The following is an 18,043-nucleotide window of genomic DNA, read 5'->3' on the forward strand; positions in this document are numbered from 1 at the left end:
CAAACAATATTGCATTTAGGTTACCTCAGAATCCAATATTTAGTTAAATGAGACTCCTTATTTAGTCTAGTCTTGATTTTAGGACAAATCTCCCCAGACAATGATTGCATTTTTGTCCTGTTAGTTTCCCATCTCTTCATCAAGTAAAGGCAGATGTCCTCCAACATGCTTATGATTGGCTTTGACCTTGTATGCACCATTACACTGTTGAAAGCCTCTAACATGTTTACCAAAGTATCACATTGAGGTGTGCTGCTAAATCTGGATCGTGACCAGTACCTACATGCGTGATAAAGATAAAAAATATTAGTGTTTAATTGGTTAAGGAACATTTAAAGGCAAACGTATAAAGCCAGGGGTCAGCCGAACGGTATAAGAAGGGAGGAAACTAGAGGCGGGAAAGAAGGTGAGTAGAAGCCGAACGGTATAAAGCCAAACAGTATGTAAAGAGGAATAAAAAGGGAGGAAACTAGAGGCGGGAAAGGAGGTTAGTAGAAGCCGAATGGTATAAAGCCAAACGGTATGTAAGGAGGAATAAGAAGGGAGGAAACTAGAGGCAGGAAAAGAGGTTAGTAGAAGCCGAACGGTATAAAGCCGAACAATGTAAAGGAAAATAGTATGTAATGAGAAATAAGAAGGGAGGAAACTAGAGGCGAAAAAGAGGTTAGTAGAAGCTGAACAATATAAAGGCAAACGGTATGTAATAAGGAATAAGAAGGGAGGAAACTATAGGCGGGAAAGGAAGTGAGTAGATGTCGAACGGTATAAAGCCAAGGGTAACCATGTTCAACTATTAAAAAATACAAGTATAAATACAAACCTGAGAGGGATTTTTAACAAATATTTGAAAGTCTCATCATTGAGCTCTTTTATATTTCTCATTTCTGATTCCCATGTTTGTGAATGGGTTGTTGTAGCTGCCTTCCACATCAAACACTTTAGATGTTTTCCAAGGAATTTTTTTCTGAAATTTGCGTATAGGAGCCTAACACAGAAACATTGATCAACTCCAGGAACTACTTCTTGTACAACTTGCAGTAGTCCTTGTTGAATCAAATTATGACAATGTTGTTAGAAATATGATTTCAATATGAATCTTAATGAACATAATGGGGAAAAAGGTCATATGCATTACCTTTTGCTGGTCCGACATGAATATAAATGATGAACTAACTACCTCTCCACCGGGATCTTCAACCAGAAGTTCAAGGAACCATCTCCAAGTACCCTTGTTCTCTACTTCCACCACGACATACGCAAGAGGTAGCATTTGGTCATTTGCGTCTCTACCAACAGCACTTAACAATTCACCACCATATTTTCCTTTCAAAAAAGCACCATCTAGCCCAATAATTGGCCTGCAAGACACAAAACTATCCTTGCAGGCCTTCAGACAAGTATAAAAGCTCCTAAAAATGGGTCCACTCTCATTCTCTTCAACTTTGACCTTCACTGTCGATCGTGGATTATGAACTAGGAGCTCATTCGCATAATCATAAATCCTTCTATATTGGTCTTTGAAAGACCCATCAACATGGCTGAAGCAATGACATTTGCCTTATAAGCCATGCATCTAGATACACCTACATTCCATTTTCTATTTATCTTCTCACGAATTTCCACTTCCTTTACTTTGGGATTTTCTCTAATAGTTTTTTCCAACCTCCTTACTAAGCCATTTTGCATTAAGTAATCTTAGTTTGTGCTCTCTACTACAGTTGTGGTTGTCAACAATAGTCCTTAATGGCCACGTTTGAATGACTTCCATAGAACCACAATATGCCATCTAGGGGCATTCTCCTTTACCACCCATACATTTTATCCTATTTCTCTTCTTATCATTTTTAACATATTTAATATTTCTGCCATTTTCTACTACATACGTTTTTGTGGCATCCACAAAGTCTTGCTTGTCAGGAACATAAGTGCCTAGATCCCATTTATAATCTACCATTGTCTTAGGCACAAAGAATGTTACAAACTTCCCATAACCCTCATCTTCATCATCTTCACCATCACTTTCTGCTCCACTATCTAATTCATCGGATTCCCATTCATCATTAGACAAAGTCTATCATCATCACTATTTATTCCATCATCAACATCACTATCGGACATCTGAGTCCATGATGGTCCATCAGATTGCACATCAACTTGAACATCACCAACTCCATCTCCTACCTCCTCTTCTATATCACAGTGAACATTTACATCAACCAGACTTTCCATACAGTCATAATTAACCTCATCATTTCCATCATCATCATTAACATCCTCACCACTAGAACTTCAACTACGAACATCACCATCATCCCCTTCACACTCATCCATAGCAACCTGTGTTTCCATTTCACCTTCAACAACATGATCACCCTTACATATTTCTTCTGAAACAACAACAGTTTCACTCATACCATCACATTGACCTCTCTCACCTTCATTTCCAGGCACCTCACATTGTCTTTCAATATCCTGTTGACATTCACCCCCACCTTGCTGTTCACATTCACCCTCAACAGTTTCTACTTCAGTTGTATTCTAAGGAACACATTCTAACAAATGTATCACCCCAGGTTCAAATACTGTGTTAACAATAAAAAGATGCACCTCACCATTAAGCCTAGCTAAGGTAATCCTGTGCATGGCTCCTATGTCATCCAACAAAGGCTCCAACCTATTTTCTAACATAGAACCACCACCTACGCAGTACCACAACTCCTTAAACCTATCATAAACTAGCCCTTTGACTACACTGACTACAAGAAAATAGCTCCACATGTCTGGGTCAAACGACAAAGTTGTACTTTCCCCCTCATAGTTAAGTTTCCCTTCATTTATGAACTTTCCACCATGGAGGAAAACAACTTGGAAATTTTCCTCCATGACGTACAAAAGAAACTTATATTTAACTTATAAAGAAATAAGAAAATGACGACAAAAAAAATAATTAAGAATATATGCAAACCACAACCCACTAAAAAAGACAATCCAACAACACTTTAATATTGGGGGACCACATTGTAATAAAAAAGGAAACAGGATAGACCCAATGCAACATTGTGGGCCAACCATAAAAGGACAAAATCATCAAACAATTCAATGAAAAGCACATTTACTAACCTGAACACGTGATTCACCTCAAACACTTTCGCCACTACCTTCCACGTGATTCACCGCCAAGAGGTTGCTGATTCCACCGATTTAGCACCGATAGATCACTCCAAAATCTTCAAACAGAGCCTACTTTGTCACCATGTATACGTTTTTTCGCACCCACTCAACAATTTTTCGCCTCGATAAAACCCTATTTTCCCAAAAATCCCCAATTTCTCACCCAATCAACAATGAAATTAAAATTCCCTTCATTCTAATCAGTTTTCAATCAATTAAACGTTGTGTTTTCATTTATTTAATGTTTTTTATTTAAACGTTGCGTTTTCAATAAATTTATTTTAAAAAATTAAATATGTAAATAAAACAAATCCAACTCAGCGACCAATGTGTGCCACATCAGTAAAACTTGGTCATGTCACTCTATCACGCATAACATTTTTTAACGCCGTCCAACCAAATTAACGACGAGGTCTAAATTAATTCAATTTTACACAATAAGGGACCTAATTGAGACCATTTAGAATACAAAGACCTATTTGAGACAAAGCTCCACAAATAGGGATCTTCGATATGATTAAACCTATAATTTATTTATCTATTGTTGTAATCAACATTAAATAAAAATATTTTACTATATACAATATACGAGTATATATTAAAGTAATACACTAAATAAAGTATTTTATTACGTATTAAACTATATATATATATATTATTTATTTATTGTTATAAATATAAATAAATATATTCACATAAAAAATATTAATACATGTATTTTATTTTATATATCTAAAATAAAATTAAGATTATTTTTCTTTTCGTTCATTTTGTTCAGTGTAAGACTTGATGTTTTCGAGTGTTTAATGTGGTCTCAATTTTTGTAATTTTTGTTCAATTTGGTCTTTTTCTTGACCGCGTCTAAATCCTTAACGACACAATGTCCACGTGAGCAATAAGTGAACGATGTATTCCTTTTTAGCCTACGTGGCTTGTCCATAGTAGGGTTTCAAACTTCCACTTTTCCTTTCCGCTCTGCACATTGCCACTCATACTAGAGTTTTAAACTTCCACTTTTCTTTCTTTCTTCTCACCTTCCATATCTCATTTTCCTTCAATTCATGTATTTTATTTTCGTTTTCTTTCTACAATTTAGGCTTATAGTTCAAATTTAGTAGGATTGCATTTTGGGTGTTTTGTTTTGAAAATAGATATAATGAATGTGTGTTCTATTTTTGGTTTTTGGTTGATTGGGTGAAATGTTTGGTTTTTTTTTTATTATGTGGGAAATAGAAGGAAACATGGGAACTACATCTTGGTTTATGATTCTATGTTGTTTATAAAGTAATGATTTAGGGATTTACGATTTAGGCATTTATTTAGGGAACTGCATCTTGATTTTTGATGTGCGTGCAGGTGTTTCATTGTGGCACAACGTTGACGCTGTGTGGTGGCTAGGGTTTCTGTGTTGGGAGGTTGAAGATGATGATATGGCAATGTGAATACTGTGTTGAACGAGCAACACATGCCAAAAACGAACAACTCATTCATTGATTGCTCACATGGACACTATGTCATTAACGATTTAGGTGCCATAAAAAAAAGACCAAATTGAATAAAAATTACAAAAATGGTGACCACATTAAACACTTGAAAACGTTGAGTCTCACATTGAACAAAGTGGACAAAAATAGGGACAAAATGATATTAATCCTAAAATTAATATAAATATTAAATTGTAGTTTATTGAAATAAAATAACATTGTAACACATATTCACCAAAACACTTGTATGCTTTACTAGTTTATATACTACAAATCCATTGATAATTATCAATGATAACAAATTCCTTTGTAAATATCTATTTGTAACTACTGATAGATTTTGGTCGTTGATAATATTCGTCGACAAAATCATGATTAAGTTTTTTCCTCTTATTTTTCCTTTATTTCTTCATCTCTTTCCTCCTCTCCTCCTTCGCTTGACCATTGCCACCTCCAAGTCATCCTCATCCTCTTCCTCCTATATGTTTGTTATATTTTCTCTTTATTTTTCTCCACCTCCTTCTCTAACTCAACCAACTTGTTGTCATTAACATCCTCCACCGCTACATCAACACTGGGCCACCACTGCATCACTTCCTTTTCCTCCACCTTCTCTTCCTTCTTCTCCTCCTTCCTTTTTTTTTCTTCTTCTTCTCTTTTTATTCTCACTTATCTTCCTTTTATATAAAAAAACACCACTAGAAAGGGTGGGAAATTTGTCATCCAAGTTTTCAATGATTTTATAATGAGAGTATTAATAATTGTAATGACAAAATACTGATGAAAATATCTATCAATAATAAGAAGTATAATTTATTAATAGACAATACTAAAAATTGTTACTAATTATGATAATAAGTTATCAACCAAAATATCAATCGATAATACTAATTCTTAATTTTTGAATAATCTTTTTAATGAATTTATTATCAATGAAATTTTTGTTAATAAATTAAATTGTAAAATTCATTGAAAAATTGGTTGATAAATTTAATTTATGGACAAATAATTCTTCCATAATTAAGAATGTTTTTGTAATATTATATATATATATATATATATATATATATATATATATATATATATATATATATATATATATATATATAAAGGTTATTTTTAATACTGAAATATAACATAACGCTATTAATTCAAAATATATTAATTTTTAATTTGAATATCATTTTAAATGAATTTAGCAATTATTCTTAATTATTTTGAAAGTGATTTTTGTTTAGAAATAAAGTTTATTCAAAACTTTTGCGTCATCTATCACATTTTTATTATAGAACCCACAAATAAATATTCAATATTCCTTGACATGTGAGAGAATGCCGTAAATATCTATAATATTTGAATTTGTAATACTTATTTAAATTTATATTATTTTAAATTTTATGATTATTTCTTATATCCAAAATATAAAAATGAGTCTCTTATACAAAAAAAAGTAAGTCCTTTTAAGTATCTGACATAATTTTTACTGGTTGGTGAATGGTAGATATTGAAATCAGCACATGTTTGTTGTGGCGTTGGAATTTGAACATGTATAAATAAAGTTAGACTTCTCAAAATAAATTTGATTCACTGGAACAATCCAAATAATATTAAAAAAATTATGCTCTAAATTAGGCTAGATTATTTTTCCTTTGATTTGTTGTTTAAATAGACTTAAATATTGAACTAATTCATAGATCCATGATCAGTCTTTTATTATTATACTTTTTAAAAAATAAAACAACATTATTATAAAAAATAATATATAACATTATTTATTTTCATATAACATTTCTGTATTTAACAATAACATTTAAATTCAGAAATATAATTTAATTTTTAAAATAAATATTCCATTTTTCTATTTAAATTTATATTACTTTTATTCAAATTTATTCTTTTATTTTTAAACTAAACTAAAGTAGTTGCAAACTAAACTGAAACATTATAATTCATTAAGAAACAAATCTTCATTACCTAATACAAAAATTTCAAATAAAATATGAAGCAGATGAGATAGTTGTAGGGTCAGATTCTAACGTGAAGATTGAATTTTTGAATTTCTGAAATAGGGTTGTCCCACAGTCCATTCCCGAGCTACCTTGTCCAGTCATTTCATGCAAATAAAATAGTAATATATATATATATATATATATATATATATATATATATATATATACACGTATGTATGTATTAGAATTTTAGTAACAATGAATTACTAATAAACAAAGTTATAATAGAGCCTAATTTATTCCAAATACATTATTTAAGGCAATTTGCTTATCTTATTAGTTAAATATAAATTTATCTTTGTACTTTGATAATATTATTTATATTTATTTTATTTTATTTACACTTCTCTCTTCTCTTGTTGATAAAAAATATTATATAAATTATTTAAGTCAGAACATCAATCGTCAAGAATTTTTAATTTAATTAAGATATTTTAAATGTATACAAAATATTTGTTTTCTTAGCAGTTTAACTTATATAAAAATAAATTTAATTTTCTTGTCATAAATGTTTTGGTAGAAATTTTTTCTTAAACATATTCTATATAAAACAAAATGAAGTAAGTGGGAATGCAATTGTATAGAAAAGAACGTGTGAGCATAGGCTATAAATTTCTCATAAAAGGTAAAAAAGTATTACTTTACATAAAAAGTGTGTTTATTATCTTTCAGTTTTATAATGTATTTTAGGACATACTGCGTCCTCGTATTAATATAAGGAATAAATTTTAATTTTTTTATAAAGTATTTTATAATTTTTGTGAATAGTATTTTTTATTTGTCGCGATTAATGTTCTTTTATATTATGAGAAAAAAAATATTAATAACAAAAATAAAGCCGGTACATCATATCAATTTCAAAATTTGTCCAAATCAGTTGAATTAATTATTTTTATGATTATATTAAAATTATCTTTTATAGATAAACTGAAAGAATTATTTACGGAATGTTTTTTCTTTTGCATTTGTTATAAATTTATGTTTAATTTCATGATATCATTTAACTCAACTACTATTTATACGTATTTAATGAAAAATATTTGTAGCATAAACACAGAAGACAAATATTTATATACATATTATGCTTATTTCATCTTCTCTCAATAACAATAACAAGCAACCTTACCTACTCTGGTAGCCACGTGATACTGACCTGGTCCCAAACAAATTCGGAGAATTCAAAATTGATATTATTATTTACAGCAGCTTTATTACATTGAAATAATATAATTGTTAAAAATAGTTAAAATATATATAATAATGAAAGAGTGATTAGTTTTTATTAAAGAAGTTATACAATATTTTATTAAATAAGAAAATAATTTTATTTGTAAAATGATTCATTTGTCTCATTAACTCAAAAAAGTGGTAAAAAAATGAAGTGGACAGGTATTAATATTGTCGTTTTTTTGTTATGAAAAATCTTTGTTGGATCTGTGTTTTGTTTCCAACCAGAATACTGTGCAAGTTACTGTGAAAGGAACGGCTGGTTCCTGCAGTAACGATCATTGATCAAACGGTTTAAACTTTTTTGAGTAACATTTTTGTGTAATTTAATAATTATATCAATTAGTTTAAACGACGATTCATGTGGCCACAAGAAAGTGATTGAGCAGAACCCACACTTGTCTAGTTTTGTTTCCATATATTAATGATTGTATCCATGTCATTGGCTAAATTGCCTCTTGGAATGTTTCAAGACTCAAGTATTCAACTTCACACTCCTATGGTTCGGGATTTGGCAGTAGGAAGAAAGGGATGAACTTTTATCTGAAGAACCATGAAAACTTGCTGATTAAATTTCACTCTTTTAGAAGCTGATTGTGTTTGGGAGCTGGGTTTCTTATTGTTGGTGGAAGAATGAAGGGGGATAGGATTGAAGAGAGCAGCACGAGGTTGTTGGGTAGAAGCAGCAGTGGTGGGAGCAGTGAGTCAAGGTGGGTTGATGGCAGTGAAGTGAACTGGGATGAGGTTCCTGGGTGGTCAAGGCGTGATGATGGCAGAGAAGGGTATGGATCCGTCAGAAGGAGGCTTGCCAAGTTGCCCAAGAGGGTTGACTCCTTTGATGTTGAAGCCATGGAGATTGCTGGAACTCATGCTCACCACTCCAAGGTTGATCAATCTTTCCTTTTTGCACTTTTCCCTGGAATTATGATACTCTCAATGTTCTCTAGGTCTTGTTTAAATTCTTAAGTTTCATGTATTATCGAATATTCATAATTAGCAAAGGAGGACATTATTCTCGCTTTACAACTTTTAACAAACACTTAGAAGAGCTAACTTCCACTTCACCATGTCGTATTTAACAGTTCACTTAGAGAGCCAAATACCCGTTTTTGATCTTCTGTGTTTATGTGAATCAGGACCTTTCCTTCTGGCCTACACTTGCTTTGGCATTTAAGACTCTTGGTGTGGTATATGGTGACATGGGAACAAGTCCTCTGTATGTTTTTGCCGATGTCTTCAGCAAGGTTCCAGTTGGGTCAGATGATGATGTCTTGGGGGCATTATCTTTAATAATGTATACAATAGCAATTATTCCGTTGGCCAAGTATGTTTTTATAGTCCTCAAAGCAAATGATAATGGAGAAGGTAAGAAAGAGTTTCACTTTGCCCCCACAATTATGAACATTGTTCGTGTGTGACTTATTCTAAATCACAAATTAATGGCTCAACTGTAGGAGGAACGTTTGCACTATACTCGTTGATTTGCAGGTATGCAAATGTGAGTATGCTTCCAAATCGTCAACAAGCTGATGAATATATATCTAGTTTTAAGCTCAAACTTCCTACTCCAGAACTGGAAAGGGCTTTAAAAATAAAGGATACTTTGGAAAAAGCATCACTTTTGAAGAACCTTATATTTGTGTTGGTTCTTGTGGGAGCTTCCATGATTATTGGAGATGGTATTCTAACCCCAGCAATATCAGGTACATAAGCAAGGAACTTTTTGACATGAACCTTTGTTGTTAGTCTTTTAATTTTATCATATGATCAATGATCCATACCTTTATGAAGTTTGATCACAATCAATTGCTTCTTGAGCTAAATTTGTCATACTCATTGTATGAGCTAATATACTATATCAGTTCACTGATATCAGTCAAGTGAGGTTTCAAAATTCTTTTGTCAGTCCTTCACATCAAATCAGAAATTTTGATATGAACTCTCACTGATTTATTGTCCTTTAGTGAATGAACAGCCATCCTGACTCTTAATGGCATCAAATGCACAAAGGTTTGTAATTAATCTCCGCTTTGGGGGTGGGGCTGCAGTGTGGAATTAGAAAGTTGTGTGTTGTTTGATAGAGTTTGACTCGATAGGTTCACCAAACCTCATTAGGACTATTTTGTCCATACCTTTGAGATGTGAGATCTAACTCAATTTTACAAAATCAGCATATAAGATGAAGTTTTAAGCCATTATTATACTCTATTTTAGGTTTATCTATGGACAATATGGATCTCCAACAATTTTGGTTTCTTATAGGGACTAAATTTTGTTGAGCTAGTTGAATTGACGCTTTGCATTCACTGTCCCTCTCAGATAACATACAAACATAGTCCTTGAAATTTTTATTTTTTGTTTATCTTTTTTCTGTATGTTTAAAAGAATTTTCTTGCGGTGTAACTTCAGTATAACCATGGTGCTTCTTTCATGCAGTGATGTCTGCCATAAGTGGTCTGCAGGATCAAATAAATGGATTTGGTACTGGTAGGTATCTTTTCCCTTTGTATTTTAAATTTTTTTTCTGGAAAACGTTTATCACATGATAGCTTTAGATGGATAATCTTTTGGTGGCTGTGTGCCTTATGTTAAAACAAAACTAATATCAAAGTCTCCACATATCTCCAAAGAAACGAATTTGTGGCATTTGATTAGAGTTGTTTCAGCCACTTACAGTCTAAATAATCTAACAATTTTCTGAAAATTGCAAAATACAAATCCTTTCACAATACTCTGAATTGAATGCAAGATTTCTCAACCTCAAGTAATTAGCTTGGTGTACTTTGATCTAGGCAGGTCAAATATGGTTCTCCTACAAAACACCCAATTAACTTTTTTTTCCCTCTTTTTTTTTTCTAAAGATAGTTCAGTTTTTTTTAATGTGAATAACCAACTACTTGTATTTGGATTTTGTCAAGAATGTTAGCATTTAGTCATCTTACGGAATATGGAAATGAACAAACTCGTATTCTGCACAGCAAAACTTAGATTTGTTGTTCTCATTTTCAGGTGAAGTGGTTGGTATTTCTATTGTAGTCCTAATGGCTTTGTTCAGCATACAACGGTTTGGTACCGGTAAAGTGGGTTTCTTGTTTGCCCCTATACTTGCCTTATGGTTCTTTTCTCTGGGTTCTATTGGAGTATATAATATACTTAAGTATGATATCACTGTTCTGAGAGCATTCAATCCAGCTTATATCTATTTTTTCTTCAAGAGAAATGGTAAAGCTGCATGGTCATCTCTTGGTGGTTGCGTTCTGTGCATTACAGGTAATATCTTTTTGTCATTCCCATGACTTCATCCTGTAGGTATTGGATTTGATTGCCGTAATATTTGGGCATATTTAATTGTCAACATGGACTTGAATGGCCCTATGAACTTGACCTTTACTTGTTCCTGGATCTAATTAGGGTGTTTGCAGTAATGACCATATTGTTCATTTTCATATTGAGTTTTCTCTTGGAGTTTAGCATTATGATTTATGAGCCAGTAGATGAGATCATAGGTATACGTGGTTCATTTACCATACTTGATAGGATATGTTATTGTAAAATACCTTTGAGGACAAGCACTTGTGTGCAAGGCGCATGTAAAACTTGGTGCAGAGACTCCTACTCCCTTTCCCAAAATCTCACTTTGTCTCTAAAACACTTGCACAAAGATGTATCACATAAACGCTTAAAAGACAAAGTGTGGATATCAGGTTTAATGGCAATGCAGTGGTTACTTGGACTTGAAAATGAATGCTAGTTGGTTATGAATGTTCTTTTCTTTCAAGATAATTTACTCTCAGGTGAGCATTTTTGTTTGTTCTTGCAATTTAAGTCTGGCTTCTAGCAAAAAAAATTGAAGCTATTTACATGATCTGAAAATACCACATTTTCATTTTGAGTTTTTTCCATATTCAGAATTCATTTTTGTTCTTCTCAATGAGAAGTTCATACCTTAAGGGCAAGGTGACAAAAGTTATAGAACTTGCTTGTGTATTTCTCTGCAGGTGCGGAAGCAATGTTTGCGGATTTGGGTCATTTTTCTGTACCCGCAATACAGGTCTGTGAATCCTCATTTTGTTTCTTTTTAATGAGCAAACTATTAATTTGGTGTTGTTAGGTAGCTTATAGTTATTTAAATTTCCTCTCTTAAACCTCTTGTACAATTTCTTGTGCAGATTGCCTTCACATGCGTGGTATTTCCCTGTCTCCTCCTTGCTTATATGGGCCAAGCGGCTTTTTTGACAAAGAACCCAAGTTCTTATTCAAGCGTATTCTACAAGTCTGTTCCAGGTGATATTTGTTGATTCAATGACTTCTTATGTTAAAACTATAATTAAGATAGTTTTGTTATGTATAGTAATTGTGATGATACCTGCTGTTTGTGCTTTCTGTGAATCAGAGAGTCTGTTCTGGCCAGTGTTTGTGATAGCCACACTTGCTGCTATGATTGCCAGCCAAGCAATGATATCTGCTACGTTTTCGTGCATAAAGCAATCTATGGCTTTGGGATGCTTCCCCAGGCTGAAGATAATTCACACCTCAAAAAAGTTCATGGGTCAAATTTATATCCCCGTAGTTAATTGGTTTCTGATGATCATGTGCATAGTTGTGGTTTCCATATTTCAAAGCACAACTGATATAGCGAATGCATATGGTTAGTGTCTCTCATCTCAATTTTCTTGAAGTAATCTTTTTTTCTAGGTTTTTGCTTTTGGATCTGGGATGACAACTGGTATACTATGACTCCGAGAAGGATTAACATCTCGTGTCTTCAATAAACTAAATGGGTTAGAAAAAAAAACTTGAAAGCTGAACATGACAGGATTTATTGTACACCAGAATTGAAAGGAGAATGTGGTGGATGTAAAAAGGATTTAGGATAAGATTTTATCCCGAACATTAATACTTTGTAAGAACTTTTGAAAGATAAGATCGTGCTGTTGTAGCGTTTCAAAAGCCAACTTGCACTTTGATGTTGTTATGAACCAAATATTCTTAAGCAGTTAAGTGTATCTATACTAAATGGATTTTAATGTCATTGTTGCAGGCATTGCTGAAGTTGGTGTCATGATGGTCAGCACCATCTTGGTGACCCTTGTAATGGTTTTAATTTGGCAGACTAACTTGCTTTTCGCATTGTGTTTCTGTCTTGGATTTGGTTCAGTAGAGTTAATTTACATGTCTTCTGTCCTATCCAAAATCTTTGAGGGTGGCTGGCTTCCACTTGCCTTTGCTACCCTTTTCCTATCTGTGATGTACACTTGGAACTATGGTAGTGTATTGAAGTACCGAAGTGAAGTTAGAGAGAAGGTTTCAGTGGACACAATGCTTGAGCTTGGCTCCAATCTCGGAACAGTAAGAGTGCCAGGTGTAGGATTGCTGTATAACGAGCTTGTGCAGGGCATTCCCTCCATTTTTTTGCAGTTCTTGCTGAACCTTCCAGCTCTTCACTCAACTATAGTTTTTGTCTGCATTAAATATGTCCCAATCCCAGTGGTTCCTCAAGAAGAAAGATTTCTATTTCGAAGAGTTTGCCCCAAAGATTACCACATATTCCGGTGTGTTGCCAGATATGGTTACAAAGATGTAAGGAAGGAAGATCACCAAGCATTTGAGCAACTTCTTATTGAGAGTCTTGAGAAATTCTTGAGAAGAGAAGCTCTTGAGACAGCCTTGGAGTTGGAGGGCAACTTAACTGATGAGTTGGACAGTGTCTCAGCAAATACAAGAGAATCTGATCTTCCTGTTGGTACTGGTGCTGATGAGCTTAGGATTCCACTGATGCATGATCAGAAATTAGAAGAAACAGGAACTTCTTCAGCATTGCCATCTAGTTACATGTCCTCAGATGATGATCCTGGTCTTGAATATGAGCTTTCAGCTCTTAGAGAAGCAACAGAATCAGGATTCACCTATTTGCTTGGACATGGAGATGTGAGGGCAAAGAAGAACTCTTTTTTCTTTAAGAAACTAGTGATAAATTATTTCTACACATTTCTCAGAAATAACTGCAGAGGAGGTACAGCAAACATGAGAGTACCTCACACCAATATCATTCAAGTTGGAATGACATATATGGTCTGACACGGCCATGTTCTTTTCATATTGTGCAACGCACCCTCAGGTCTGGAACTCATTGTTATTGGTATTTTCTTTTTCTGTCAGTTTTCTTACTGTATGTGCTGGCTCACAATAGCAGTTGGTCGTTAGAAAAGCCAGCGTGTGTGATATAGCCAAGGTGGTTCACATATGAAGCTGTTTCAGAATCTGTACTTCTTTAATTGTTTCGTTTTTCGATTCATAATGTGAAGTATTAGTTCATTAATTTATATGGGCCAAACTAGTGAAATTTGAATGATGAAAACAATGTTAAATATTATATTAGAATTCTTTTACCATCTATCGTAAGTTTATCTGATTTGAATAGAATTTTCTCTCATAACGAATACATGTGATTCAGAAAAATAATGCAAGTGAACAGATAAGCATGCAAGATCTATGGATTTCGAAAATGGATTCTTTTTGATTGGAAGTGTAACATCCCAAAATATAGCATAATATTATATCATAGATTAATCACATTTAATAATATGATAGATCAGTTCTTCAAGAGTCAGTAAAGTATTTAACGTTACAGTTATAAAAAATAACCATAAAACTAAAAACTTTACAACGTACCATAAGTCTAATACAAAACATAGGAAATAAACCGAACGGTTCTATTACTAGATTTAAACAAATCATCCTATACCGATTGGTTATACACAAATTATATAAACCGATCGGTTTACAAAAGATAAGCTCAGTCTAATGACCGAACGGTCTTAACTAAGCTGCAAGACCATCGCCTTCCAACGCTTGTTCCACCGAACACTCATCGCTTTCTGCTCACATCCACAGGATGATCATTGCAAAAGAAAAGATAATCGGACGGACAATACAAGACAAAACAAGATAGTAGGGTAAGCTAATGTAATTTAATTACAAAACACATTTAAATATTTTATACAAGTTCAAACAATGCGATACCGAACGTTATCTCATGCCAACACCGAATACAAGCAATCATATACAAAATAAACATCATAATTCATATGTATATATATACCGAACACTATGACTTCACCATCCGGATTGTATGAATATGTAGCTACAATCGTTCTTGCACTTGTGGTAGTGTAACAGCTGACACCAATCAAGCTACTACCCAAGGTTAATCCCATAATACCTACCTCGGCACCCTGAGGTGGTAGGACCTCCTACTATCCTCACGAATGAAATATCTCTTTCTATGTGAGAATGATACTCATAGAATTTCAGGATGAACGCCAGCTTAGCATATCCATGTTCGTACTTTACAATTCAATGACCATCCACGAGACATTCCGCCTTGGAATTCTCTTCCACAATATTTAAAAATCAAAATTCTCATATGTATTATAAACAATCATTCATCAATTATATTTTCACTCATAAGATAGATAAAACTTGTGAACATTGGAGACCGAACACCTTCACACTTACCAAAGGGACAAAACCGAACACTTTCACACTTACCAAAGGGACAGGACTGAACACTTTATAAAAACCAACTACTAATAATTTAGCCCACAATTGAAGAGCTTAAACTGAACGCTCATAGCTCAATTCGAACGATAAAAGATTTTATACTGAATGTGTATACGACAGAACACTACCAAAGAAATACATGATCGAGCGCTACAGAGAACGACCAGCACACCTAAAACCGAACGTTCAACATTGGTAACACTAAAGAGACCAAACCCGGTAAATGACCAATCAGGCCGATCGCTATTAATAACTTATACTATTAAAACCGAACGCTAAAATATAAGATTACTAAGGACGAACGTTAATACCAACTCGAAGATTACTAAGATTAAAAAAAAAAACAAGTATTTTGAAAACGGAAAGCCAATACTAAACCGAACACACTAAGTTAAGATATCACGACAAACCTAATATTACTAAACCCAATTTCAAGACTTGACCGAGCGCTCGATAATGAGCACTCTACTCCCTACAATTCTTCAGAACTTCTCAACCAGTTCACAGGTCTCGGCAATACACATAAAACAAACAAATATTAATTTATTCACACATACACACGTTCAACCAAGCATTTCAATCATAAACGAACATAATTAAATTACTAGCTTCCCTTACCTCGAATAAACCAGACACTTCCTAAGTTTCCACTGTGTTGACTACCCAGAAATCAGCTTCTAAGGCAACCTACTACTTTCTGATCGGTGAAAAGGAACCAAACAGAGAATCAAAGACAAAAAACAAACTCAGAGAAGTAGATGATGAACACATGCAAGCTTGAACAGTGCTTCCATGTATCAGAAAATACAGAAACTCCAAAGAACGAGTGAATTTAACTTACCAACTCCAAACAACAACTTGATTGGTGAAAAGAGAAACTCTTGCCACCATGAAACTCAAGCACGATCTAAATTGATGATCAAAAGAAAAAGAAGATGAGAATTTGTAGAGAGAAGGAGAAGAATTTTAGACAGAAGGAGGAGAAAATAAAACTCAGAAATTTGGAGAGAAGAGGTGCATGCAGAAAGTGGTCCGAAACTTTGAAAAGTTTACTTATATACTACCGTAAAAAACCGATTGATCCAACCAGCTGCATACACCTGGATTCCACTTTTCTCTGAATTTAATGATCTTGATAGGAAGAAACCCTGACCCATTAATAAATTTCTATCCTTGAGTTCTTCCTCTGGAAAGAATTAATATTTTGAACTCAAAGCCCAACAAACTCAACACTGGGACATAAAACAAGTGAGGAACAAAATGGGAATAATTGAGAATTTGGTCACTTTGTCTGCCATTCATCAAATGTTAATGTCAATTGTATAAGACGGGGCTGGGAATAAGGATAATTTATCATTTATCATTCAATAATTTCATTTTTTATTGTACCAAATAATTTATATTTTTAATGCATCATATTGCAATTATATATTAGATTAAATATGTTTTTGTTTCTTAAATTATGTGATTTTAATTTTCTCTCCCTTCGAAACTTTGATATATTTTCTTCTCTTTCCTTTTAAAAAGTCTCACATGTAGTCATTTACAACTAATAGTTTTAATATTTTTTTGACGTGACTAACGGTGTACCAAATAAATTATAACATATAATAACACATGGTTGCAAGATGTTTAATTTTATTTTTTGAATTAAAATTAACTTTTGATACCTACCCAGCAAGGACTACCATGTTGTAGTTTCCCTTATTCACTTAGAATTAGGGTTTCCGTGATTGGAGGGGAGAGTGGTTAGGGGTGTGATAACGGTTAACAAACCGTTATTTTTATACTTATTTTTGACATTAAAAACAACCTTTATGACTTAGAAACTAGATTCAAATCATGCTTTTGCTTAAGTTTTGAAAATAAGAGAGTTGGATGGGTTTTATGCTTGGTTTCCTTGTTTTGGCAGGAATTAAGATGAATTGGATGAAAGAAGTTGAAGTAGAAGGAGTTAGACTCAGAAAAGGAAGGAAAAGTGCACAAAAGAAGAACCGTTGTCACCGCTCAACGCCATTTGCACCGCTCAGCGCCAATCTGGCTGATGGATACACTATTTCGCGCTTAAGCGGCATCGTTGAGGGCAAATTCAAGTATCACAGTCACCGTTGAGCGCAACTTTTATCGCTGAGCATAATTCTTTAGAACCGCACTTACCGTTGAGCACCATTTAATTAGGCTTGGGCCTATTTTCTGTAATTTTTAATAAACTATATAAGGGTTTAGTCGACCTAGGGTTGGTATCTTTGGACAGAAAGAGGCGAAATTACACTCCTTTCATCCCTTGGAGGCGGATTTTGGATGCGGAAGCTCCGATCTTCAAATTTTAGGGTTCTATGTTTCATTATTTTCATTATTTTCATTATTTTCATCTAGTTTCACCATGTCTATGGTGAACTAAACCTCCATTGTTGTTGGGGAACTGATGTAATCCTTTGAAACTCTCATGTATTGAATTGGTTCTATATTTTATATGCCTTACTTCATAAATGTTTAGGGTTTTTCTTTTACGCTTTATACATGCTTTGTTTAACTCATTCAAATGCATGATCATTGATGTTCTTTATATGGACACATATAGGTAAATCT

The 18,043-nt window shown here is 33.4% G+C and overlaps 1 protein-coding gene across 1 annotated transcript; it reads left to right on the forward strand.

The window, feature by feature from the left end:
* Positions 1-8,276: 8,276 nt before the first annotated feature.
* LOC108321464 (putative potassium transporter 12) lies at positions 8,277-14,212 on the forward strand. The gene is made up of 9 exons (XM_017553223.2): positions 8,277-8,776; positions 9,028-9,256; positions 9,346-9,594; positions 10,328-10,378; positions 10,901-11,161; positions 11,890-11,942; positions 12,061-12,175; positions 12,285-12,539; positions 12,933-14,212. The coding sequence occupies exons 1-9, from the start codon at positions 8,525-8,527 to the stop codon at positions 13,967-13,969; spliced, it is 2,502 nt and encodes an 833-aa protein (XP_017408712.1). The 5' UTR covers positions 8,277-8,524; the 3' UTR covers positions 13,970-14,212.
* The last annotated feature ends 3,831 nt before the right edge of the window (positions 14,213-18,043 follow it).

Source organism: Vigna angularis, chromosome 1 (genome assembly GCF_016808095.1).
Source record: "Vigna angularis cultivar LongXiaoDou No.4 chromosome 1, ASM1680809v1, whole genome shotgun sequence".
NCBI classification, from domain to species: Eukaryota; Viridiplantae; Streptophyta; class Magnoliopsida; order Fabales; family Fabaceae; genus Vigna; species Vigna angularis.

Excerpts from the sequence above, each read along its gene's own strand:
- LOC108321464 (XM_017553223.2), top strand. The coding sequence starts at position 8,525 with ATGAAGGGGGATAGGATTGAAGAGAGCAGCACGAGGTTGTTGGGTAGA. Across the intron at positions 9,595-10,327 it reads TCTAACCCCAGCAATATCAG|TGATGTCTGCCATAAGTGGT; the intron begins GTACATAAGCAA and ends TCTTTCATGCAG. Across the intron at positions 10,379-10,900 it reads AATAAATGGATTTGGTACTG|GTGAAGTGGTTGGTATTTCT; the intron begins GTAGGTATCTTT and ends TCTCATTTTCAG.